Source organism: Belonocnema kinseyi, chromosome 5, assembly GCF_010883055.1.
Source record: "Belonocnema kinseyi isolate 2016_QV_RU_SX_M_011 chromosome 5, B_treatae_v1, whole genome shotgun sequence".
Lineage (NCBI taxonomy): Eukaryota > Metazoa > Arthropoda > Insecta > Hymenoptera > Cynipidae > Belonocnema > Belonocnema kinseyi.
The window spans coordinates 124,374,843-124,401,733 of NC_046661.1; the positions used below are offsets into that span (position 1 = coordinate 124,374,843).

At 25.5% G+C, this 26,891-nt stretch overlaps 1 protein-coding gene across 5 annotated transcripts in view; it reads right to left on the reverse strand.

Annotated features, from left to right (window-relative positions):
- The window catches only part of LOC117172533 (palmitoyltransferase ZDHHC15B-like), a 37,031-nt gene extending 12,209 nt beyond the window's left edge, over positions 1-24,822 (reverse strand). For 3 of the 5 annotated variants that reach the window (XM_033360567.1, XM_033360563.1, XM_033360564.1), the window contains exons 1-8: positions 24,391-24,822; positions 17,827-17,853; positions 17,639-17,733; positions 17,373-17,493; positions 11,987-12,210; positions 11,605-11,734; positions 11,396-11,522; positions 2,655-2,741 (exon numbers count right to left, since the gene is read on the reverse strand). In XM_033360567.1, the coding sequence (XP_033216458.1) occupies positions 2,655-2,741; positions 11,396-11,522; positions 11,605-11,734; positions 11,987-12,210; positions 17,373-17,493; positions 17,639-17,733; positions 17,827-17,853; positions 24,391-24,511 (932 nt within the window). In that variant the 5' untranslated portion in view covers positions 24,512-24,822. The remainder of the gene's footprint in view (positions 1-2,654; positions 2,742-11,395; positions 11,523-11,604; positions 11,735-11,986; positions 12,211-17,372; positions 17,494-17,638; positions 17,734-17,826; positions 17,854-24,390) is intronic. The other 2 variants (XM_033360565.1, XM_033360568.1) reach the window with 2 other exon arrangements.
- Between the last annotated feature and the right edge of the window lie 2,069 nt (positions 24,823-26,891).

A 26,891-nucleotide genomic window follows, 5' to 3' on the forward strand; every position in this document is an offset into this window, starting at 1 on the left:
CCATAGTAAACCCGAGCTAACCACAGAATACATGTTTAAGAGTGTCAAATCTCTCGAAAATACAGTTGGTGGGTAGTGGTGTTTCCTATATTTGTAGGGGTGACTGGGGAGTGGAGGGTAGTCCGTTTAGCGTGCAATCGACTCGGGATATTTATAAGATACTACCATGATTTTTTCAGATTTTTTGGTCCAAAAATAAATTAGGCCAAAAACCGGCCTTACCGACCCTCCCCCTTTCCAACCAAATAATAGATTTTTGAACCTAACGAAATTAATTTCAAATCAAAAATATAATAACAGTTAAAAAAAAAATAATAAACTTTTACCCAAAAATATATTAACTTTTCTTACTGGGTTTATGTTATAAATGTTATCAAAGTTAGTAACGTTATTTCCACTTATACCCCCCCCCCTCACCGGTATCGTCGTTTATGGAAAGTACCACCAGGCCAATATATTATATTTCTTATTTTTGATTTTGCATTTTGCATTTAATCGCTTTTAGTTCTTGCAGTTAAATTGATTAAATTTATAAGTATTTTATTGTTAAATCTAAAATGGTTCTAATTATTTTATGAAGAAAAAAAGCAATTTCAATTCGTTTTAATTCTTATGACTGAGCCAATTTCTAAAATTCGTTAAAAAATATTAATACGTATATAAATTAAGAGTAATATTATTTCACAAATTTTCTTGATACCAAACAAAATCTTTTAAAATAATTGTGCAAATCGATCGTGTAATCCAAATGTAATCTCACTGTCTTGCAGAATATTTTTTGAGCCTGTAAAGTTTTGGATACCTTAAAACTTTTTTTCAAGAAATTGAAATAATCTCTAGCAACCTTGCTTCAGTTGATATTGTTAAAAAATACTATTTTGTACAGTCGAGTAAAATTTATTTATGAACAACGATGTTTACGGTTTATTCAATTTTTATTGTTTACTTTGCATGGAAAAACTTGTTCATAATTTAAAGTAATATTTTTTGAAGTGTCTAAGCTATATTTTATACAAAATTTATCTAAAAAATTGTTCTCAATGATGGTGAGGTAATATAAAATTAATATAACAATGATGATGAGACATCAAATCGGATATAATCAAATTTAGGAAAATTATATACAAAATACTGTCAAAAATTCGAGAAGATAAGATTTCTCGATGATGGTGTATAGAGAAACATCTTTATCATCAAAAGATTAGCCAGAAAAAAATGAATGGTTCAATCAACAAATTCTCTTCCTGAATCCTTCCCAAACAATTGAAAATTCTGGAAAATTTCTCAAAATCGCTATAAAATTATATAATCAAAATTAAAATTCTTCTCCAATTCAACTGAATAAAGTAAAAAAAGACATAACAAAATATCGAATTTTCAGACTTTTAGACACCATAATCGAAAATCCTCTTTTAGAATAACACTCAATTTTCAACTCAAATATAAAAAAGGGACGGAAAATAGTTACGCCACTGGTTAATAAGGAAGGACTATCTAATAGTAGGAACCAGATGCACAATACCTTCGGGATTGCAACTATTTTTATGCAATAATGAGATGAGTCTTGGATCGAGTAGAGAAAAGTTCAAGCATCCACATGAATTTCAGGGATCGATGAGCAATTGAGCATCTACGTGATTTAAAACTAGAATATAATCAACTTATTAACGATTCTACTCACAACTCAACTCAACTATCAAGCACAGATTTCCGTTTAAAAACTAGAAAATAGCAATTCTACTTTCCTCTTCGAAATATTGTCTGGCATTATGTTATTTAACTCCTTTAAATCTGAAAACGGGTAGCCACTCAAATTTCAGTAAAAATTTCCAAACACTCAAAGAAAAATAAGAATCACTACCAGTTTTCCATTTTTTTCTGGTTCCAGTGGCCACCAAATGAAAAATCAGAATGTTCTACAAAACCAGATTATTAAATGCCAAAACATATTTGAAAAATAAAATTTCTTCTTGAAGCAACCAAATAATTCTCTTGTCATTAAAATCAGCTCTTTTGATTCTTCGACTAGAGAAGTATGAATGCGATGAGAAAAAAAATACGAGTAAGGAAGGAATGATTGAGAGTCGAAAAGCCCTTCGGACGTTCTTTACTTGCACAATAAAAAAACGTCTTTTGACATTTTTTTCGCATTGCTGTTAAATAACGTCTACATTTTTACTAATGTCAAGCCAAACACAGGGTGAAACGACATGCACATGCAAATAATATTCTATAATTTGTGTTTACTCTCAGATTCATTCTTTAAATCAAACCCTAATCAAAATGATTCTCAGCATTTTTACATTATTCTTGAGTAAAAAAAAAAAAGAAATATATTTCCAAAAATAAAAAGTTATCTTATACATGTATACGGAACATTAATCTAAAAGACTATTGAAATCTGGAACTGCGTTCAAATAGTTCCAAGTTAGCGGAGCTATTTTCGCTACACAAGAGGCGTGTTTGCAAAAATAATAATTCTTCAGTTTCATTTGCATATAATTAATTCTAGATTTTTAAATAAATTAACTTCTAAAACTATTCAAATATAAAAACTGATGACTAATGGACCTAATTTTTATTGAGTTTGACATTAAATAATGATTATGAGTCTCGCGAATTAGGGTAATGATCTAACGCTAAGGATTTCTGACCTGTTTTGAGTGTTGCCCATTGAGTTGTATGTATTGGGGCCACCCTCGTCTTGCAAGCGAACTGGATAGACGACTCCATTCCCAAAACTAAAACACATTTTTTTCAACCCCCCTATTTAAAAACGTGCTCTCTACGTTTCCATAATTAGCAAATTATCGTAAATTCTACGTGTCTTGAAATGGTCACACAAAAATATTTTCAAATTTGTCCAATGAAAAGTGTATTTTTGTGAAAATAATTTAAATGAATTCGAAAACGTTCAAATTTAAGGAAAAATTTAAATTTCAAAATCTTATTTCCGACAGCCACTCAATTTTTCAATAAAATAATCAGTTCGAAAGAAGGAAGTATCTTTTTTTAATGTGTTTTATATTTCTAAACAAAAAAAAAAAAGAAAATGGAAAGTTATTTAAAAACAATTGCATGGGGATTGTTTAATACTGAATAACGTTAATTTAAACTCATTTACTTTTGCAAGCTTTCAATTAATTATCTAATTTTCTTGAGGGTATAAAATTTCGAATTTTTCACATTTGAATTTCGAATGCTTAAATTTAAAAAAATTCAATTTTGAACACCCGATTTAGTATAAAATATTTAATTATTTACTATCATTCTTAAAATTAAAAATTCCATAATTTTATAAACTGCTGCTCTGAAATTATCGATACATTACCAACTTCAGTCGGCAACATTAATATAATAAAATTTATAGACTAAGGTTTTCAAATATAAAAATTTCAGTTTGCAAAATTGAACGTTTTCACATAAATAAATTCTCACATTTAAAATGTTTCGTGTTTACAGAAAATGCAAGGATGCAATTATATGTAAAATAGAGACCAAATACCCATAAAAAATAATAAAGAAAAACAGCAACACGAGATGACGTCAAACACTTAAAACATTTTCGATGCGCTTATGCAAAATTTCTTCCACAATTATTGTCTAGCATCCAGAAGAGTGTTGGATATTATATATGTTGTATTTATTATTTATTTATATTTATATTTGACTCAAAATATTTATCTAGCGTTCAAGTGCCTGAATTTTTCAGGGATTGGGAAGAATACTCCATTATTCTTCTAAACGCCTGGCGCATTTTAGAAAATTAGAAGAAACCAACCATGGAGCATTAAAACACACATTAAATGCCACCCAACCTTTTATTTTTATTTAATTCATGAAATATACTTCAAGAAAATAATAGGAAAAGTGATTTTGTCTCATATATTTAAACAGTCTAATTTCCAATCGAAAAAGACGAATTTTCTACAAAACAATTGAATTTTCCACCCGAGAATATGAATTTGCAACAAAAAAGTTCATTTTCAACCAATCAGTTGAATATTCGAACAAAATAGTTGCATTTTCAAATTAAATTTTCAAAAAGAAAACGAACTTTCAACACAGATCATTAAATTGCTACAAAAAAAGACGAATTTTTGAGAGAAAAAACATAAATTTTTAAACCAGTAGTTGTGATGCTAGTTTCTAAACATTTTTAAACTAAATAGTGAAATTTCTAAACTAAAAAAGATCCATTATTAACCAAAACTAGTGTAAATTTTCATTAATAAGAATTTTAATATTAAATGCAAAAAAGATCTACCAAATAGTTGAATATTTAAGGAAATAGTTAATTTTTAGTTAAATTTTTTTAACGAAAATACAAAATAGTTTTTAGCTGAAATTAAGAATCTTCAACTAAAAAATTAACATTTGAGAAATCAGTTCTACTTTTAACCAAAAAGGGGAATTTTTAAACTAAAAATATGAATTGTTCATGCAAAATGTAATAGATGATACTTTAACAGAAAAATGATTTAATTAAAAAATAAAAAAACAATTGGATTTACTCAACAAAAACGAACTTTCAATAAAATACTTGAATCCTAAACTAAAATAGATTAGCTTTCAACTAAAAAATTAAATTATAACAAAAAAGCTGATTTTTGAACAAAATACATAGATTTTCAATAATTATTTAAATTTTCGAGCCAAAAATACAATTTTTCTACAAAACACTTTAAATTTTTAAATAAAAAATTTCATTTTCAACCCAAAAAGATGAAAGTTATACAAAAAAAAGATAAATTTTTATTAAAAAATATACACGTTAAGAAACGAACAATGTCAATAAAATTGTTGCATTATCAAGGCCAATAGACGAATTTTTAAGCCAAAAAGCCGAATTTCCAACAAAATAGTTAAATTTTCAACCAAGAAGTATTAATTTTTAACCAAATCCTTGATTTTTCAAAGAAGTAATTCAATTTTGAGCCAAATATGAAACATTTTAACGAAATAAGATAAATTCTTAACGAGTACGAGGCCTATAATCATTTAATCAAAAAATAATTTATAGTAATTAAATTTAAATTATCAACTTTAAATTAAAGGTTAAATAAGTTTTAATCATTCAAATTTTGTAAAGGACTGTTTCACCAATTAGATGGACATTAAAATAACAATAAAATTTTAGATTGGTATTTAATAGGGTGGTTCTTATTTATACTTGGCGTGAATGTTTTTTCTTATGAGCCCCCAAAGAAAACCTCAGAAGCGATAAATTTGAATTTTACGTAATATTGCGGTTTATTGACGCTTTTATAAAAATTAAAAAATCATTAATCGGTAATTTAAGAATACCCAGTTATTTTCTCACTAATATTCCATTGTTGAAACAATTTTAATTTGTTTAAATATTTCTTTTTTTCAGTTAACTCGCGAAATGAAAATTTTCTAGACTTTATGAGTTAACTAATCAATGATAAAAAAATAATATAATTTGTTTAAAAAATTTAACAATTATTTAAATAATAAGTATTTGTTCAAGTATACATTTTACTTTTAAAAAATGTAGGCGACAAATTTTATCTCACTAAATTTTCAAAAAATTCTAATTTTTTAAAGTACTAGTTTGTTTATTATGAATACTCGCAGATGTTTAAATAAATTTAAATTGTATCAAAAATTTTATTGTTTACATATTTTATTTTTGCTATCTTTAGGAAGATTGAAATATTTTTATGTTCTACTTTGCGTTTTAAGAATACTCTTAAATTTGAAACAAATTAAAATTGTTTAAATAATTTAATATTAGTTTACAAATAACTGGGTATTCTTAAATGACCGACCAATGATTCTTTTAAAACTTTTAACCCTCAAATGGTACTCTGGTGCGAATTCGTACCCGGAGTATTTTCATTTTGTTGGCATTTACGCAAACACAGCTAAAGCGGATTATCCCCACATATATTGAATATATATGTTAATATGTGTGATATTTGCTAGTTGTTTATTATATGTTCAATGTATTAAATATTTAATATTAACATTGCAAACAAACCAATTCGCACCAGTGTACCGTTTACGTATGCTGGGTTGGAATCTACCGTTTGAGGATTAACAAGCGTCAATAAACGGCAATATTACGTAAAATTCAAATTTGTCACTTATGGGGTTTTCTTTGGGGACCCATAATAGAGGCATAATATTATTCAACCTCGAAATTTATGATTGATTCTGAACAATAAACTGGAACACGGAATTATTTGTAACATATTATCACGTTTAAATGTTAGATTTAAAAAAGCTGACTTTTTCCCATGTTAAATCAATGGTAAACGTCATGGTCTTTGCGCCACCCTAAATAATAACCGATTTTGCTCCAATTTTGACATTTTTTTTCGGCATTCGAACAAAACTAAGGAATGAGAGCAGAGAAATTTGAAAAATAAGGGCCAGCCTTGTATTTAATGTGTGTTTTAACCCTCCAACGGTACACTGGTGCGAATTCGCACCCGAAGTTTTTTCATTTTCTTGGCATTTACGCAAACATAGCTGCAGCGGATTATCCCCACATATATTAAATATATATGTTAAATATGTGTGATATATTCTAGTTGTTTATTATATGTTCAATATATTAAACAATTAATATTAACATTGCAAACAAACCAATTCGCACCAGTGTACCGTTTACGTATGCTGGGATGGAGTGTACCGTTTGAGGGTTAATGATATATGGTTGATTTCTTCTAATTGTCTAAAAGGCGTCAGGCGTTTAGAAGAATGATTGAGTATTCTTTTGACTGCTTACGACATATATAAGTAAATATAAAACAAAGCAACAACATCCAGATCTCGTTGGGCTCTAGACAAATAATACAAATCTTGTCCAACATAAATTACGAAAATGAAATGGTGAAAGAATATCAAATTACGTGCAAATGACCAGCGATAAAAATGCGAGTGCTATGATCTAAAGAATAATTAAAATTCTTTAGAGACTTTAAATTTTGTTTAAAGTTCTAATAATTCCAAATAGAAATTTTCTAAATTAAAGAAACATTTATTGTTTGATTGTTTACTGTTTTATTATTGGTCACTGCACACAATACGAAGTCAGGCAATGAAAACTCAACAGAATATACTTGGCTTATTTCTATCAGTGCTATGGATTATAAAATTTTCTAAGAGGTTCACTAAATTTTACTTCTGAACTAGGAATTGCTCGACTAAAGATATCAGGAAAAAAATTTTCCGAACTAAATAAGTCTGATCTAAAACAATTGCACTAGATAATTCTCTGAATTAAAAACGCCTACGAATCTCAATCGGTATTGTGCAATTGGCTCGTCAGTGTGAAATATTCCAATGAATTCTCTATCTTTACGAGTTAAATATTATATATATTATATGAACAAAATCAATGAAACCACCGAAAGGAGGTCGCAACATTGTTTCCAACCATATTCAAACGGGAATGCAATATTCCAGTGATTGACCTAAATGTCATTTGCATGAAATTCAAGGACTCATCGAAACTCATCTTTGCGGAAATAAATTCTTCGTTTAAATTCAACTGAGGATTGGGGAAGTTACTTTTAAAAAAACTCGCTTGCTTGATTTACTTTTTTCGTGTGAAAGTAAAGAGTTAAAATAAATAAATATTATAAAAAATAAATATTTACAATTCTACTCAATATTTAATATTCAATTTAATTATTTCCTTGATGCTGTATAATATAAAAATAGAGAGCAAAAGAATTTCAATTTTGAATTTAAAATGTTAAAAGTATCTAAAATGCATCTCATGAAATATTATTTTCGAACATTTCAAAATTTAAAGCTTCAAATTTTTTCAAAATTAAGAGAAATCAAATGAAAAAGATTTCTATAGTATTTTCTATGTTACAATTTTCATCAAGATTGGTTATTAAATGTTGCAACGTTGGTTTAAAGAACATTGTTATATATTTGAAATTATTTTAAGAAAAATAAAAGTTTGAACAAAAATGGTGAAAAATATTTGTAACTTAATCGTAAATTGAAAACCCATTTAATTAAAAAAAAAATTGATATTTCATGAACTCTATAAAAGAATCTGGAATTAAAGGTTTACTGAAAGATCGGAACAATTCAAAATTTTTTAACATGAATGTAAATTTTATTTTTTTAAATCAAAATACGAATTTTCAAGCTGTAAAATTAGGGTTCCCTTTGAAATTGGAAACCATTAAGGTCGAATTTTCCAAATTTTAGACTCCAAGGTATTAGAATTTTTATTTGCAAATAGCTGCGACAACTGAATTATCCGGAAAAGGAAAATATTCCAAATATAAAATTCACGAAATTATAAAGATAAACACAATTTAAATTTGTCGACAGTTTATGATTTAACTGAATTAAAAAATTCCCGAAATATAATTCTCGAACCTAAACAATGAAATAATTGTTTTACTAAACAAATAAATAATAAATTGATAAATATAATTTAAAAAAAAAGTATAATTCGGGAATTTCCCTGTGTTGGTAATTTAGCAAGGCCGGTTAATTAAAAAAAAAACGGCAATTTCCCAAATTTTGTTTAAGAATATTTTTCGGAAATTTGAGTCTCGGAAATTTGATTTCACCGAATTTTCCAGTTGCCCCAAATCGTTTGTAAATTAAAATTCAATAGTAGCCAAGAATTTCAAATATATGTAACGTCTGCAAGAAAAGGGCCCACCTTGTCGTTCAAAATTCGTATTTTTAAATTAGAAATTTAACAATTTGTTTGGTTTTTTTAAAGAATTGTTTTTGATAAAAATTGTTTTTTGTTAACTTGTCTTTTTGGTTTGAAAATTAATTTGTTTTGTAGAAATTTCTTCTTGTTTGGTTATACATAATAAAATGAAACTGTCTGGTTAAAAATTAATCTCTTTCGATTGAAAATGATATTTTTTGTAGAAAATTCCAAGTAGGTCGGAAATCGATTTACCTTGTTGAAAATTAATTTCTTTGGTTGAAAATTCATCATTTTTAGTAGAATATTTCTGTACTTTGTAAAAAATTCGTAGTTTTTCGTCGAAAATTAAACCTTTTGGTTAAAAATTCAACGATATTGTTGAAAATGTATGTATTTTGTTAAAAATTCCGTTTGTTTAGTGAAAAATTACATTTTTTTGTTTGTTAAAAATGAAACTATTTGATTGAAACTTAGTCTTCAGTGGTATAATTTAACAGTTTTCGATTTCCAATTTAAACTTTTTTTGTTTAAAATATCAACTAATACATTATTTTTTTGAAAATGCATCTTTTTAGGTTAAAAATTAATTTTTGAAAACAAAAATTTTAACATTTGGTTGAAAATTAAATTTTTTCTTGAAAATTCTACTGATTTGAAGAAAAATCGTTTTTTAATTTAAAATAATTTTTTGTTTTAAATGAACATTTTAAAAAATTCAAGTATTTTGTTGAAAATTTATGTAATTTTTTGAAAACCCGTCTTTTTTCGTAGAAAATTAATCTTCTTGATTGAAAATTCATCAGTTATTGTAGAAAATTAATATACTTGTCTAACAAACAAATTATTTTTGGATAAAAAGTTAATCCTTTTGATTGAAAATGTAACTATCTTACTGACAATTGATGTACTTTGTTCAAAATTTGTCTTTTTTTTATAAAAATCAATTTTTTAATTTAACTATGCTACAGTTCGGTTGAAAATTAACCTTTTTTAGTTTAGGATTTAAGTCTTCTTTTGAAAATTCGGCTTCAATGGGAAAATTCAACTATTTTTCATTTTAAATTACATCTTTTTTTGACTTGAAATATTAACTATTATATTTTGGATAAAAATTTATCTTTTTGGGTTGAAAATTAATTTTTTGGAATAAAAATTTAACTATATGGTTGAGAATTCACTTTTTTGTGGAAAATTTATATTTTACATTTGGAAATTCAATTGTATTGTAGAAAATCCGTTTTTTAAATGAATTTTATCAAATGAAAATTTAACAATATTCTATTTTTGGTTAAAAGGTTATCTTTTCAAATTAAAAAATTCGACTATTTCATTGAATATTTATAAAATTTGTCAAAAATTAATTTATTTTTTATTATAAATCTTCTTAGTTGAAAATTCAATTTTTTGCTTAAGAATATATGTATTTTGTTAAATATGTGTCTTTCGTGGTAGAAAATTAATTATTTTGGTTGAAAATTGATGTACTTTGAGAAAATTCGTCTTTTTGTTAAAAACTATATTCTCTTCGTTGAAAATGTAACTATCTTGTGAAAAGTTTATGTACTTTCTTGAAAATTCGTCTTTTCTTCGTAAAAAGGATCAATTTTTTAGGTTAAGAATGCAACTCCCTGATTAAAAATGAATCTGTATTTAACTATTTTGTTAAAAAATTCATCCTTTTTGGTTCAATTCAACAGTTTTTGATGGAAAATAAAAATCGTTTATTATTTAATATATCAAATAATATATTTTTGTATTCAGAATTCGTCTTTTTTGTTTGAAAATTGAACTATTTTGTTAAAAGTTGAACTAATTTGTTAATTCACGAGAAACAGTAAGTTTTTACTAAAAAAAAACTTCCTTCCACCCAAATCGTCTTTTTTGATTTTTGGATGATCCCTAAAAAAAAATTCACGAAAAAAATGTAATCGGCCAAAATTTACTCAATTAACTTTAGGTAATTTATGCACGGCCCTTTACGTAAAGATACTTATAGCTCTTTAAATTCCCAAAATTTGAAGCCCAAAATAAATCTTTTATGTTAAAATTAAAAAAAAAACCTTTTGAGAAAAATGCATTAAAAGTAGGTGAGTTCCATAGGCGCACGTGTTATATTTTTTCTTCAAATACAAAAAAAAATTCCACTTTTAGTCTCTTTCGGGGCATAACTTTGAATATAAGAAACGAATTTTCAACCAAAAAGATAAATTTCCAAAATAGAAGATTAATTTTTCGAATATTTCCCAAACTGCGATTCAACAAAATGGGCCTTTTTTCCTTGAAGAACGTTACATTATGATTCAATATCATAAGATCCGAAATGCGCAACTTGAAAATTTGATAAAGTTTAAATGTGAAATGAAAAAAAAAACTGAATGTAGATGGAAATCCTGATAAATATTCAAAAAATTGCAACAAATACTTTCAGAAATAGAAAAATGGAGAGTTGAAGACTCCGTTCCAAAAAAATGACTTCAGCAGTAATTTTTTCAAGAACTTCAATACTTGTAATGAATAACTCTCCAAAAGTTAAAAAATGCATTTAAAGTAACAAATTAAAAATACCTGAAGGGTTTAACAATATGCAATTTGAAGACTAATAAAAAAGAGAAAGTGAGTTATAAATTAAAAAGTCGATGTGTAAGCTCGAATCTAGAGAAATGGTTGGAATATTTCAGATATGATTTTAAAAAATAAGAAGAAGAAGAAAAAAATCAATCTCACCTAGTAAAAATAGGAAGAAACCAGAGACGCGTATTATCTCCAAAGACTTCTTGAAAATTATTGTACTTCCCGAGGCTGTAAGCGTTCTTATCTTGTCCGGTTCGGAACATGGGTGGCCTGTAAGCCTCTGAAACATCAACACACGAACAATTTATTCCAGCTAAAACTATAAAATTTTAAAAACATGTGGAAATTCATTCTTTATTTACCCAGTGTAGACCTGTTGCGTAAAATGAGGTAGCAGTGGTAGAAGAAGAGAGAGTTCAGACTGATTGCAAACATGATTGCAACGAAAAACAAAAAGAGGATGTGAAACTTTATTTCTTGATTCAGTTCACCCTGTAAAAAAATATCCATTGCCGATTATCCTGTTAATTACCTTAAATAAAATTCATCGAATAGGGGCTTGAGGTCGATTTAACCTATTTAAAGCAAGACATTTGTTTATAAATTGGATAATTTCAGAAGATTAGAAAAGGGAAATAGAGTATGAAAATAAAATACTGGAGGGAAATAAACCAGGAAAGACTTCTTGAAATATATATTGCATTATCCACTGACTAAGAACGAATAAAGAAGTGATAAAATTACCTTCCAAAAGCGCACGAAATACTGCAAAGAGGTGGCAGTAATGAACGTGCAGTACAAAAAAGCATAAGCCAAAAACAACATGAAGAACTTGTAATTGTGGAAGCCTACGCAATTATTCACCCACGGACAGTGATGGTCCATTTTCAGAACGCAGGTCCCACAAACGCTGCAATGATGCGCTCTATCTGGCTTGACCAATAAGCACTGTTCGCAAAAGCGCACCGCTAAAATCAAATCCAAATTAAGACAATTCATTATTTTTGTTTAAGAAATCCAAATTTTCCAGGTCTCCTTTTTTACATCAAATAATGAAATAAACGTTTGTCATACATGTAAAAAATGAGCCATTTCATTTTTCACTGGCCAAAAATTTCTAAAGAAAGCCGAACCGTAAATAAACAAATTCTTAATTTTTTGCGAACATGAGTCGTCTTTGTGAAATCTTTAGGAATATTTTTAAATCTTTGTAATATCTTTGAAATCATTGAAATATTTATGAAGTGTTACAAACATTAGTGAAACCTTGAAATTTTGGTGAAATCTTTGAGAAATCTTTTTGCATTTTTCAAAGCTTTTGTAAAATCTTTAAAATGCTTGAAATCTTTGTGAACTCTTTCTTTAATCTTTATTTGCGAAATCTTTTCTGTTTGTTTAAAATCATTGAAGTCTTTTAAAATCTTCTCAAATGTGTTGAACCCTTTTGAAATCTCTTAAAATCTTTGAAATATTTTGAAATTATTTTGAAATCCTTATGAATTCTGTAAAGAAATTGTACAATCTTCTCTTAGTCTTTTGTATTCGTTTGAAATCACTGGAATATTTGAAATATATGTGAAATCTTTATGAAATTTGTTGTAATCGTTTAAAGTCACTGTAATATTTGAAATCTTTTGAAATCATATAAAAAATTTTGATTTCGTTTAAAATATTTGAAATGTTTTTAAACCTTTGAAATCTGATGTACTGCATACTTGTTGAAACCTTTTAAGTCCTTGAAAGCTTTGAAATCTACGAAAACTTTGTGACATTTTTTAAAATCTTTATAAAAACTTTAAAATATTTTTGAAATGTTTCTTAAATCTTTGTTCGTGAAATCTTTTCTGTTCGTTTGAAATTATTAAAATCTTTTCAAATCTTCTCAAATTTGTTCAAACCTTTTGAAATCATTCAAAATCTTTTACATGTTTTCAATTCTTTGAAATCTGGTGTGCCAGATTCACTTATTGGAATCTTTGAAATTCTTTAAATGTTTTGAAATCCTTAAGAGTTCTTTAAAATATTTGAGAAATCTTTTGTAATCATTTGAAATCTTTTCAAACAATTTAAACTCGTTTAAAATCTTTGAAATGGTTTCAAATCCTTGAAATCTGGTGTACTGTATCCTTGTTGAAATCTTTGAAATTCTCGTATTGTTTTGAAATCTTTATGAATGTTTTAAGAAATCTTTGAAACTTTTGTGAAATCTTTTGACATTTCCTAACAAATTTTGAAGTTATTTAAAATCTTTGAAGTGTTTTGAAATATTTAAAATCTTGTAAAGTTTTAAAATCTTTGTGCAATGTTCTAAATCTTTGTTAAATCTTTGTGAATTCGTTGGAATTATTTAAATTATTACAAATCTTAGTAAAATCTTTTGACATCTTCAAAAAATTTTCTAAATTGTTTAAAATCTTTGAAATGTTTTGAAATCTTATAAATGTGGTTTAATATACCCTTTTTAAGATTTTAAACTCTTTTGTAAGTTTTAAAATCTTTGTGAAATATTACAAATCATTATGAAACGTTCGAAATCTTTGAGGAATTTTGGTGAAAAATTTGTAATGTTGTTTACAAGCCTTTGTTGAATGTTTGAAATCCTTAGAATCTTTGTGAAATATTTTGAAATGTTTATAAAATCTTTCTTGAATCTTCGTTTGGAAAACCTTTTGCATTCATTGAAGTCATTGAATTATTTGAAATATTTTCAAATCTTCTAAAATGTTTTAAAATTTCTTGAAATCGTCTCAAATTTTCGAAATCTGGTGTACTTTTTTCAGACAAAATTTAATTTAAAATATTTAATTCATAACTCCATCTAGACCAAAAAAACACAAACAATTTTTGCTATTCTCTGATGACAATACAGATTCATTGTTGAATTTTCAACGAAAAAAGACTTTCTACCCAAAAAAATTAATTTTCAACACAAAAAGACGAATTTAAAAAAACGAATAATTATCAACTGAACAGTGGCGCTAGTCACAAAATAGATTAACTTTTCAGTAAAAGAGACGAGTTTTCCAAAAAATGGTAAAGATTTAACCGAATGGTAACATTTTCAAGCCAAAAACACGAATTTTTTCGAAGACCGTTGAATTTCCACCAAAACTGATGACTTTAAAAAAATGGGCTAATTTTTCAAAAATAATTATATTATTAACAAAATAGTTGATTTTCCAACCAAATAATTGAATTTTAAACATACAAAGAAGCATTTTCAATCAAATGGTCTAAAGTTCCAAAAGAACAAAGATTAAAATTCAATCAAATATAAATATTAATTTGATTTCGTCTTGTTTCCAAATTTTTTATTGAAACTCAGTCTCATTTAGTTGAGAATTCGAGTCTATTGTTCGTTCAACTGTTTTGTAAAAAATTCGTTTTTTTTTTAATTGAAAATTATTTTTTGTTTTAAATGAACATTTACCTATTCCATTTTTGTTTAAAAAATAATCTTTTTAAGTTTAAAAATTCAAGTGTTTGGTTGAAAAATGATGTAAATTGTCCAAAATCCGTCTTTTCCAGTAGAAAATTAATCTTCTTGGTTGAAAATGTATCAATTTTAGCAGAAAATTAATCCGTTTGATTAAAACTGTAACTATCTTGAGGAAAATTTACTTTTTGGGGTTTTCTCCCAAAAAGTTAATTTTGAACAAGATAGTTATATTTTTAATTAAAAAAGATAATTTTTCAACAAAAATAGGATTTCTTACATTTTCAGTTTAAAAACTAATTAAAAACGAAGTTTTAACCAAATATTTATACTTTAACCAAACAAATTAATTTTCAATCGAAACGAAGAATTTTCAAACGAATAACTTTAAACTGAAAATATGAAATTTTAACTAAAAAAATTCGATTTCAACTAGAAAACAATGTATTTTCAAGCAAGGAAAGATATTTTCAAATAAATAGTATTATGAATACTACAATAACACTTTCAGTTAAAAAAAATAACAAAAAAAGACGAATTTCTAAAAAATACACGAATTTTCAAACAGATAGTTGAATTCGTTACCTGAAGAAGATTGTTTAACCAGAAATGGTATAGTTTAATATTTGGCTCAAAAACAATTTTCTACCAAAAAGGCGAATTTCCATCTTTAAAAAAAAACATTTTTAACTGAAACTTGCAGTTTATACTTAAGTTTTCAATTGAAAAAATAAGTTTTAACAAAAGAAAAACAAAAAAAAAAGGAATTTTCAACCTAAGAAATAAATTTCCAACTAAAAAATAGAAATTTTCGAACAAGAAGAATACTTTTCTACCAGAGAAAATGACTTTTCAAATAAAAACGAAAATTTTGCAAGCAAACTCGAAAGCAATTTCCAATACAAATTTTCATTTTTCCATCATGCTATCGACAAAAAACTATTTCACTATACACTAGTCAATAACATAGCATTTGAATTCAAAGAATTTTAATGTTCATTTAAAAAAAAAGGTTTTCGTTGTTCCACTTAAATACGACTGAATTATTAATTGAAACAAATAAGAAAGCCCAACTATTTTTGTTTTGGTTGAAAATTAACTTTCCTGGTAAAAATTCAAAAAATTTGTGGATATTTTTTTCTTTTTTAACTTAAAAATCTTGTTTGGTTGAAAATTGATTTTTTTAACTGAAGATGTCACTGTTCCATTTCTTGTTAAAAATGTATCCTTTTTAGTTGAAAATTCAACTATAAGGTTATAAATTTATCTTTTTGATAGAATATTATTGTTATTGTTTGTGCATTCACTTATTTGTTTAAAAATTTAAGCATTCTATTTTAAATTCGATTGTCTTTATCTTATTCAAAATTGATGTTTTGAATTTAGAATTTAACTGTTTCATTTTTTGTTCAAACTTTATATTTTTCAGTTGAAAGTGCATTTCTTCTGTCAAAAATTAAATTTGTTTTCTGAAAATTTAAATTTTCCATTTTTGATTCAATACTTTTTTTTTGGTTCTAATAATAATTTTTAAGGATCAAAATTTAACAAATTTGTTGAATATATATATATATATATTTTAATATATCTTCTTCAGCTGAAAATCCATCTTTTTTGGTAAAGAATTATTCTTCTTGTTTGAAAATCATCTACTTTCGTTAAAAAAATGTTTTTTATTGATAATTCAACTATTTTATTAAAAATTTTACTGCTTTGGGTTGAAACAAAATTACTTGAGTGGAAATTTAACTTTATCATTTTTGGTTGAAAATTTATCTATCCTAGTTGAAAATTTAATTATTTTTTTGTTGAAAATTGAAATATTTTGTTGAAAGTTTGTTTTTATTTTACTAGAAAATTGACAGTTTCCAGTTAAAAATTCATGTTTTTTGGTATTAAATTATTATTCTTATTTGAAAATACATAGAATTTAGTTGGAAATTTTTTGTTGTTGTTGAACAATCACGTTTTTTTTGTTCAAAATTAATTTTTTTAACTGCAAATTTCACTGTTTCATTTTCGGTTAATTTTTTAAAAATTTGGACCATTAAAAATTTTGGTTAACATTATTTTTTGAATTAATTTTGTTGAATTTTAAATTTCTGTTTTCGGTAAAAAATCATTGGTTTGAACATTAAATTATTTATTTTCAAATTCAATCTATTGCTTGAAAATTTAAATATTTTGTTGAATCCTTGTTTTCTTTTTTGGGACAATATTGTTTTTTTTCTGAAAATGTAACTATTGAATTTTTTGTTCGAAATTATTCATTTTTAGTTGAAAATTCAACAATGTGGTTGAAAATTCATGTATTTTGTTAAAAATTCGTCTTTTTTTTTAAATATAAGTCTTTTTGTTCGTAAATTCATTTCTTTGTTGAAAATTTCGTCCAAAATTTTGAAAAATTTGAAATCCTCTAAAATCCTTTGAAATCTTAAAAAAATATTATAAAAGCTCTGAACCCCTATAAAATCATCTGTAATAAATTCTTCAAAATTTGTTAAATATCTTAAATCTTCAATATCTTCATATCTTTTGAAATTTCTATTTTTAAGATGGCGAAAATATTATTTTAGCAAATCTAGGGAAGAGATAAAATGGTTACATCAGCGAGCAATTTAAAAAAATGTAGCATTAAAGTCATTTTTCGTAGAATTGGACAAAAAAATGTGTGTAACTTTTGAATAACCTTACCTCCTTTGACGGTTCTATTCGTAATGGGAAGATCTTGTGCAAATCTGTCCAAGATTTGCCTCTGGATCTCCTCGTTCTCTGCATCCAGTAGCTTTTCCATGTCCTCTGATGGTATTTTGAACTGCAATTTATCTTTAATAAGAATTTTTCTTTGATTTGAGGGTAGGATTCTTTAATCATGATAATTTTCTATTCAATTTTATCACACTTTTTTTATTTTGTTGGTTTTATTTAATAGCAACTATTATTATCATGAAACGAATTACCTTATCTGGAATTGGTGTTAGGTCCGTGCTAACAGTTTGCCAGTATGCCCAGAGGAACATGACGAAGAGGATGTGGAAGAAAATCAGGTAGAAAGCTATTAAAAAAAAATTAAACATCCACTTTTAAATAAAGAATATATTTTTAATCTTGAGATATTTCTGTTTATTAAGCAAAGATTTCTTGTTACCTTTTTGGACTCCACTTTCGACCGTATCTGAAAAAAAGAATAAACTTTTATTTTTAAATACAGACAAGGAGAAACAATCTTTCTATAAGAAATTTTATAGTTTTTTAAACAGTGTTAAAAGATTACTTTCATCAAAGAATTACATTTTCTTAATTAAATACACTTAGTTCGTTAAAAATCCATTCACAAATCCATTTAAAGTTTGTTGAAGAAAGGATTTTTATGTGTTCTCTAAAATCGTGATACTTATAAGTATAATTTTATTAAATATTTCTTTCATAGGTTTGTTATTTCATCCTTATAGTAATTAATACTTTAAATGTAAAATTTTAATCACACTCTTCAGTGCTCTTGAACTCAAATTTAAAAAAATTCAAGTCTTTTTAGCAACTCGTTCAAGTAAATATTAAGAGTTCTGAGAATTTTTATAACAAAATCTTTTTAAACAATTGGGAATCTTTTAATATAACTTAAAATCTTGGAAGATTTGTTTCATTCCTTGATATAAAATAATTACAAATCATTTGAAAATGATTTGAAATTGAATTAAATTATTTATTAAATTCCTTTTTTAAAATCCATTTAAATAAAATGCAAGGACACAAGACGCGCGTTCGCGTAACGGATTTTTATTTTATAATATATGAAAAAACTATTAAAAAATACAAAGCAACAAATTTTGAAATATTAAAAGTTCTACAAATTTCTGAATTGAAATCTTTTGAAATAACATAAAAACTATAAAATCCTATGACTTTTCCATTTCCTTCATATGCCTTGAAATTATTGAAATCTGTAGAAATTCCTTAAAATAAGATTTAATTTATTCTTTAAAGTTGTCTTTAAATTCGTTAACATCACTTAAATTTCTCTTAAAATCGTGAAAACCCATTAAAATGAGTAGAAATTATTTGTAATTACTTGGATATAAACTTAATTATTAATTAAATTCATAACAAAAAATTTTTTCAATAAAATATAAGCGCACGAGGTGCGTGTTCGTGTACCTGGATTTTTGTTTTCCAATATTAAAAACATGAAATATTTTTAAATTCATGGCAACAAATTTTGAAATATTAAGTTTTATAAATTTTTCAAACAAAATCTCTTGAAATTTTATGGAATCTTTTAAAATAACTTGAAATCTTTCAAATATTTTGAAAATTGTCTATTTCCTTCATATCCCTTGAAATCCGTAAAAATAATCTGAAATGAAATTTAATTTATTCCCTGGAGTTCTCTAGAAATTCCTTAAAATCTCTTGAAATTGTAAAAAATAAATTAAAATGACCAGCAACGATTTGATATTTCTTGGATATAAATTAAATTCATTTATTACATTTCTCTCCCTGGATTTTTATTTTCTAATATTAAAAACATAAACTATTTAAAAATGTATAGTAACACATTTTTAAATATTATAAAAATTCAAGAAATTTGGTAAAGGAAATCTCTTGAAATTCTTTTGAATCTTTCAAAATGACTTAAAATCTTTAAAACATTTGAAATTTTTTTATTTCTTTCATATCCCTTGAAATTTTTGAATGCTGTAGAAATATTTTCACTAATTTTCACTAGATATTCGTTAAAATCTCTTGAGATTGTAAAAAAATCCATTACAAGTAAAAAAAACCGTTTAAATAAAATTCCCTAGATTCTTGTTTGTCAACATTAGAAACATAAACCAGTAAAAAATCCATAATAACAAATGTTCAAATATTAAAATTTCTGAAAAATTCTGAAACGAGATAAATAATTTAAGAAACGATTAATTCCAGTTAATAAAATACCTGAAAAAATGATTATTGTTGTCATTATAATATTTTCATGGATAAACATTTTTTGCAGTATCTGGAAATCTTAAATATTTCCATACATATTGATGTCACATATTCTTAAATTTTAAATGGTGATATTTTTAAAATATTCAAATTAAAAATGTTAAAATTTGTACAATGATAATGTACAATTGATAATTTATAAAATGTTTAATTAAAAATCTCTAGTGGTTGTTTAATATTACCAACATTTTCAAATAAAATCTTGAGATAAAACAAATTTCAATTAAAAATTGTTTTAGTTTTTTAATTTCAAAATAAAATGTATCATTTTTTGGTTTCAAATAAAAGTTGCGGTTTCCTCATTTAAGACAATGTAAGAGAAAGATGTTCGTTTACATTTTGTGAAATCTTTACATCAACTAAATAAAAATCGCTGGGGGATTGTATTAACCCTCAACAATAAATTTAACGTAGATCGAAAATCTGTACGAAATAAAATAAATATTATATGAAATTTATATTTAAAGAAAAAATATAATGTATAAATCTGGCTTTTGAAAATCGTTTAAAATTCTAAAACCTATTAAATTTATGTTTACTCGAAAAATGCCATGCAGATTAGTTGTACATCTTGCTTGAAGTTTGGTTTAATCGAAAAACATTACAGGGTTATTTTATAAATATATTTAATATCTAGTGAAAAATTTTGATTAGACTTCTAAATCTATTAGAAAAAATTATTTTTGCTACTTTTTGAAAATCTGGAAAAAAATGTCAAACATAATGTGACAATTTTCGTTCAAATTTTTAATTTGTATAGAGTTAGTGAACAAATATTTTGGCTTCAAAAATTAATTTTAATCCTAAAAAGTTTAGTTTGAAATAAAAAAAAAGTGGAATCAATTACAATAGGTAATTTTGTAAGTTAAAAAAAGCTATACATTTAAACGGAAAAGGTATATAAAAAAAGGAAAATACAGGGAAAAGACTGTGATTCCGGTGGTAAATAGTTTATAAACATAATTAAAAACAATGAAAGAAGAAAATGTTGAAAAGTCGAATTATATTATATTTTTGAAACTCCCAGTATTTGAACTTGAAATGAGAAAACTTGATTTGAGTTCGGCGTCCTATTTTCACTTAAAATAAACCAAACCGCTCCTAAACAAGAAAACAAACTACGAAAATACTAAATAAACCCAAAAACCAAATATGTAAATTGAAATCAAATTTAATAGTTTATTATCTACATTAATATGACTAATTGGGAATATTTGTAAATTATTGTATAATTTCCATGCTTTTCAATATTCAAATGTTTAAATTGTAATTAAACATTTATTTAATGTTATTTTTAAAACACAAAAATAATATGTTTGCTCAAATATACCTCGAAATTTGATATACAGGTGTAAAGTTCAACATAAAACGGGCTAGAGATCTCTAACTATATTAAAAAAATATCTAAAAATAATACACAAAAAACTAGGGACCCTGTAAACCATATAGTATATAATATGAAATCCTTCATATTTTTAAGATTTCAAATCGAAATATATTTATTTTTCACAAAAAATTGTTGAATCTTCAAAAAAAAAAGAAGCTTTTTTATGAAAAGAGATGAATTTTGAAACTAGAAAGACTACTTTAAAAAATTCATTTTCAACCAAGAGAGAAAAATTCTTAAACAAAAAGTCAAATTTTCAAAAAAAAAAAAAAAAAAAAAAAAGATTGAAATTCAACAAAATAGTTCATTTTCTACCAAAAGACGAATTTTTCACCAGCTGAATTCAACAAAAAGAAAAACGAATTTTTAACAAAATTGTTGAATCCTCAACGAAAAAGATACATTTTCAGTAAACAAGATTAATTTCCCACTCAAAAAGATTAAAATTTTTTAACTAGAAAGGTAATTTTCAACAAAATAATCAAACCTTTTACAAAATAGTTAAATTTGTCACGAAACAGTTAAATTATGAGCCAAAAATGGAATCGTCAAATTTTCAATTGAAAAAAAAAATAATTTTAAAGAAAAAATCTCATTTTCGACCATTTGAATTGATTTTTTAAAAATAAAATAGTTGAATCCACAACTAAATAGATGATTTTTCAATGAAGAAAGGAGAATTTTAAACTCAATAGTTGAATTTTTACCCATTTCAATCAGTTGAATTCAACAAAAAAAAGTGGACCTTTCAACTAAAAAAAGAATTAATTTCCAACAAATTATAAAGAAAATAAATGTTCAGACACAGAATTACGTTTTAACATAAACAAAAGGAATTTTTGGTAAAAGTGTTAAATTTTTAACTAAAGACGTAAATATTAAAGTTTATTTGAACGTTCATAACTTCAATCTCATCAACTTGCAACCAAGCAGTTGATTTTTTAAATAAAAAAGATGAATTTTTAACCAAGAAGAATTATTTTCCACCCGGAATATTAATGTTTCACCAAAAATACGAATTTTCAACAAACTACATCAATTTTAAAGAAAAATGTTTAATTTTAATCTTCAATTAAAAAAAAAAGAATTTATTTTCATCCAGAAAGATTAATTTTCTACCACAAAGACGAATTTTCAACAAAATAGTTCAATTTTCATCCTGAAATTGTTTAAAAAAGTAGTTCAACTTCAAGCCAAGAAGTTTTTTTTCCAACCAAAAAAGTTTAAGTATCAATAAAATATGTAATAATTGACATTTCGGAGAGTAAAAAACAATTGACAATGTTTGTAAACAGTTCAATTCAACCAAAGACGATTTAAAAAAAAAATAGTTACCTTTTGAACCAAAAACACAATTTTTAAATATTAAGAATTTTCAAACAAGCGATCTGATGAGTTTCAAATAAAAAATAATATAGTTGATATTTTATTCAAAAAATATTTTTATTTCAAATCAAAAATAGCTCGATTTATAAAAAAAAAATGTCAACAAAATAGATGAATCCACAACCAAAAACTTGATCTTTTTACCCAAGAAGATTAAACTAAAAAAAAATACGAAGTTTGATAAAATAGTAAAAGTTCGAACCAAAAGATGATTTTACAACCAAGAAGATTAATTTTCTAAAAATCAAATAGTTTAATTTTCTACGAAACTGTGGAATTTTTAAATTAAAAAAATGAATTTTCTACAAAGGCAATTCGTCAAACAAAAAAGCTAAATTTTTAACAAACAAAAAAACATGTAATAATTGATATTTAAAAAAATGTATTTTCAAATAAAAAAAAGTTTAATTCAACCAAAAAAGATGAATTTGCAACAAAATAGTTCAATTCTAAACCAAAAACAGATTAGGCAAGAACCAAACATTTGCATTTTTAATAAAAAAAAGGATGAATTTTCAACCAAGAAGATTAATTTTCAACCAAAAAAGACGAATTTTGATAAATTAGTAAAATTTGCAACCAAAAGATGATTTTCTGACCAAGGACATAAATTTTATAAAAATCGAATAGTTTAATCTTCTGTCAAATCGTTGCATTTTTAAACAAAAAACAGCAACGAATTTTCTATAAAACAGTCCAATTGTCATCCCGAGAATATGAATGATCAACAAAGTATGTAATAATGAATATTTAAAAGAAATGCAATTTAAAATTAAAAGTTTAAGACAACCAAACAAGACAAGTTTTCAACTAAACAGTTGAATGTTGAACCAAAACAGAGTAAGCAACAATCAAACAGTTGCATTTTTAGTAAAAAGGTGTGAATTTTCATCCAGGAAGATTAATTTTCAACAAAAAAGATGCATTTTCAAAAAAATAGTTTAATTTTCTAATAAAAATAAAGGGGGTTGGGTACAGAGAAAGACTGCGATCCCTGTATTAAATTGTATCTAAAAATAATAGAAAATAATGAAAGAAGAAAATATTGAAAATTAGAATGTTATATTTTCGAAACATCTAGAATTTGAACTTGAAATTACAAAATTTGATTTAAGTTCTATTCTATTTTCACATCAAATAGACGAAACCCCTCCTGAACAAGAAAACAAACTGCAAAAATACTAAATAAAACCGAAAGCCAAAAGTCTATTTTGAAATCAAATTTAATAGTTTATCATCAGCATAAATATGAATAATTTGTACATTTTCTGATGATTCACGGGCTTTTCAATGTTCAAAGGTTTAGATAAACTTTACTTAAATATTTATTTAATGTAATTTTTCAAACACTCAAACAATATCTTTTGTTCAAACATACTTTGAAATTTGATCTATGTAAAGTTCAACGTAAAATTGGCTAGAGCTAGAGCTCCCTCACTACGATAAAAAATTGCTAAAAATAACACACAAAAAACTAGGGACCCTGAAAACTGAAAATAATAGCAAGAAGAAAAGTAATATCCATAAAAATCGACTTTTCTACGCGCTTGACCTAGAAGTTGAAAGCAATAAATTAAATAAAAAGAACCTCCAGATTAAAAAAAAAACTTTCATTTTAAAAAACTGGGATAAAAAAACGAAAGCTCTGCTGCAAAACGAAACATCACATAAATATTAATTCTATACATATAATAAAGGTAATTTTTTTCTTTGATTTCAGCTAAAAATCGATAGACGTCAAAATTTGATTGAAATTCACTGAGAATAAACTAGCTTTTATTAGAATTTGAGTAATAATGTGGAAAACTAATGGAATTCATAAAAGCACATAACCTATAAAAAATGTATATTTCTTTTCTTTTTGGCAGTAAATTATAAAAAGAGCAGTTTATAAATCGGAAAATATCTGTATATACAAAAATAAATAGAATAAAACATAAATAAGCATACAATAGCAGAGTTGAACTACATAAGCGTAGTACGACCAGGCGACGATAGTCAAGATAAAGATGACTGGAATCCATTTGACGGCTTTTAGACACCACCAGCACGGTCCGGTTTGTTTGCCCATCCTAGCTGGCCAAATCACAAGATGCTTTTATTTCAATTATTACATTACAATTAATATTTGCAGGCGCCGCTCCTGCCAGCCCTTTCGAAAAAATCGCGATCGGGGCCGCCAGGTAATTCCGAAAAACACAGGCACATATCAAGCCATGACAAATTATTTCCGGATTATTACGCGGAAAGGGTCGAATTTAAACGAACTATCGCCTGGATGATAATATCCGTGCAGGCTGCGGTTGACATCGATACACATTTACCACGTCTTTTATCACTTTATCGCTCAACCTCCAAAATCCAACAACGTTCATCCACATCCGTTGACGTCCGCAACGCGACTGACGCAGCATCAGTCAATCTCAATCAGTATGAAAAATCCACTTGCTTTATTGCGAGTGGATCATTTCATATTTCATCCAAACAATACATATAAATATTTGTTTATCTTAAAATACTTACGCTTTAGGGACTGTTAATAAACTACGTTAACAATTTCGGTTTATTTTTTAAACTACCCCCCCCCCCCCCCCCCCCCCCCCCCCCCCCATCGACTACCGTATTTATACCCCCACCACCCTATACCGTAGCCCAAAATCCTCTCAAAAGAGTAGGAAAATAGGGTGATTTTTCACAAAAATATGGGAATAAATTCTTTTAAATAATATTAATGTAAATACTACATTAGATTCAATATGAAACACATTAGATTTTCAAGGTTTTGAGTCGAACTTTATATATTGCATTTTCAAAAAAATAGTTAAATTTTCAAACCAGAAAGACGAATTTTCAATAGGAAGTTAGTTTTCAAAAGTTAAAGATAAATCCTTAACCAAATAGTTGAATTTTCAAACAACAAATATTAAAATTCAACCAAAACTAGTTGAGTTTTCAACAGAAAAATTCATTTTCTACGAATTTTCAATCAATTGAATTAAACGAAAAAAAAACGCATTTTTAACCAAACAGTTGAAATCTCGACGAAAGAGATAAATTTTTAATGAACGAGATTAATTTTCTGCATAAAAATATGAATTTTCCACAAAACACACGAATTTCCAACAAAAAAGTTAATTTTCAACCAAATAATTAAACCAGATTAAACCTTTCACAAAATATATAAATTCTTTACCAGGCATCATAGTTTTGAGTCGGAAATGGAATCATCAACATTTCAATAAACAAAAAAACTAATTATTAACAAAATAGTTGAATCCTTAACCAGATAACGAAATTTATCTTCTTCTTTGAAAATTCATCTTTATAGTTGAAAATTCAAGTATTTTAGTTAAATTTAACTAATAATATTAATCTTTTTTGTTAAAAATCCAACTATTGTATTGTTAAAGATTCATAATTTTAGTTGAAAATTCTTCAGTTTAGTATAGAATTAATTTTTCTTACTGAAAATGTATCTTCCATTTTTGGTTGAAACCTTTTACGAAATAGTTAAATTCTTCACCAGACATCTGACTTTTGAGCCGAAAATGAAATCGCCAACATTTCAATTAAAAAAATTAATGTAAAAAAATCGAACTTTAACCATTCAAATTAAACAAAAAAACTAATTTTCAACAAATTAGTTGAATCCTCAACCAGATTAAAACAATAATCTTCTTCTTTGAAAATTCATTTTTTTGGTGGAAAATTCAAGTATTCCACTTAAATATTAATCTTTTTTGTTGAAACTTCAACTATTCCTGTCAAAGATTTATGAAATTAATTTATTTAACTGATAAAATAAATGTTGTATTTTTGATTGAAAATGTGTATTTTCTAGTTCAAAATTCATGCAAAAAATCGTATTTGTTAGTCAAAAATTAATTTTGTTCTTTGAAAAGTAATCCTTTTTAGTTGAAAGATCAAGTATTTTAGTTAAATATTAATCTTTTTTATGAAAAATTCAACCATTCCAGTTAAAGATTCATAATTTAAGTTGAAAATTCATCAGTTTAGTGGAAAATTAATTTTTTTAAACGAAAATTTTAGTACCATTTTTGGTTGAAACCTTTTACAAAATAGTTGAATTCTTCACCATGATTTTTAAGCCAAAAATGAAATCGTTAACATTTCAATTAAAAACAATTAAATTTAAAGAAAAAATCGAACTTTAAACATTTAAATTACACAAACAAAACAAAATTTTTAACAAAAGAGTTGAATATATCCTCTTCATTAATCGTCTTCATTGAAAATTCATCTTTTTGTTTGAAAATTCAAGTATTCCAGTTCAATATTTATCTTTTTTTTTTGAAAATTCAACTATTCTAGTCAAAGATTGATCGCTTTAGTATAAAATTCATCATTTTGGTTGAAAATGAATTTTTGTAACTGAAAACATAAATTTTGCAGTTTTGGTTAAAATGGTGTCTTATTCTAGTTCAAAATTC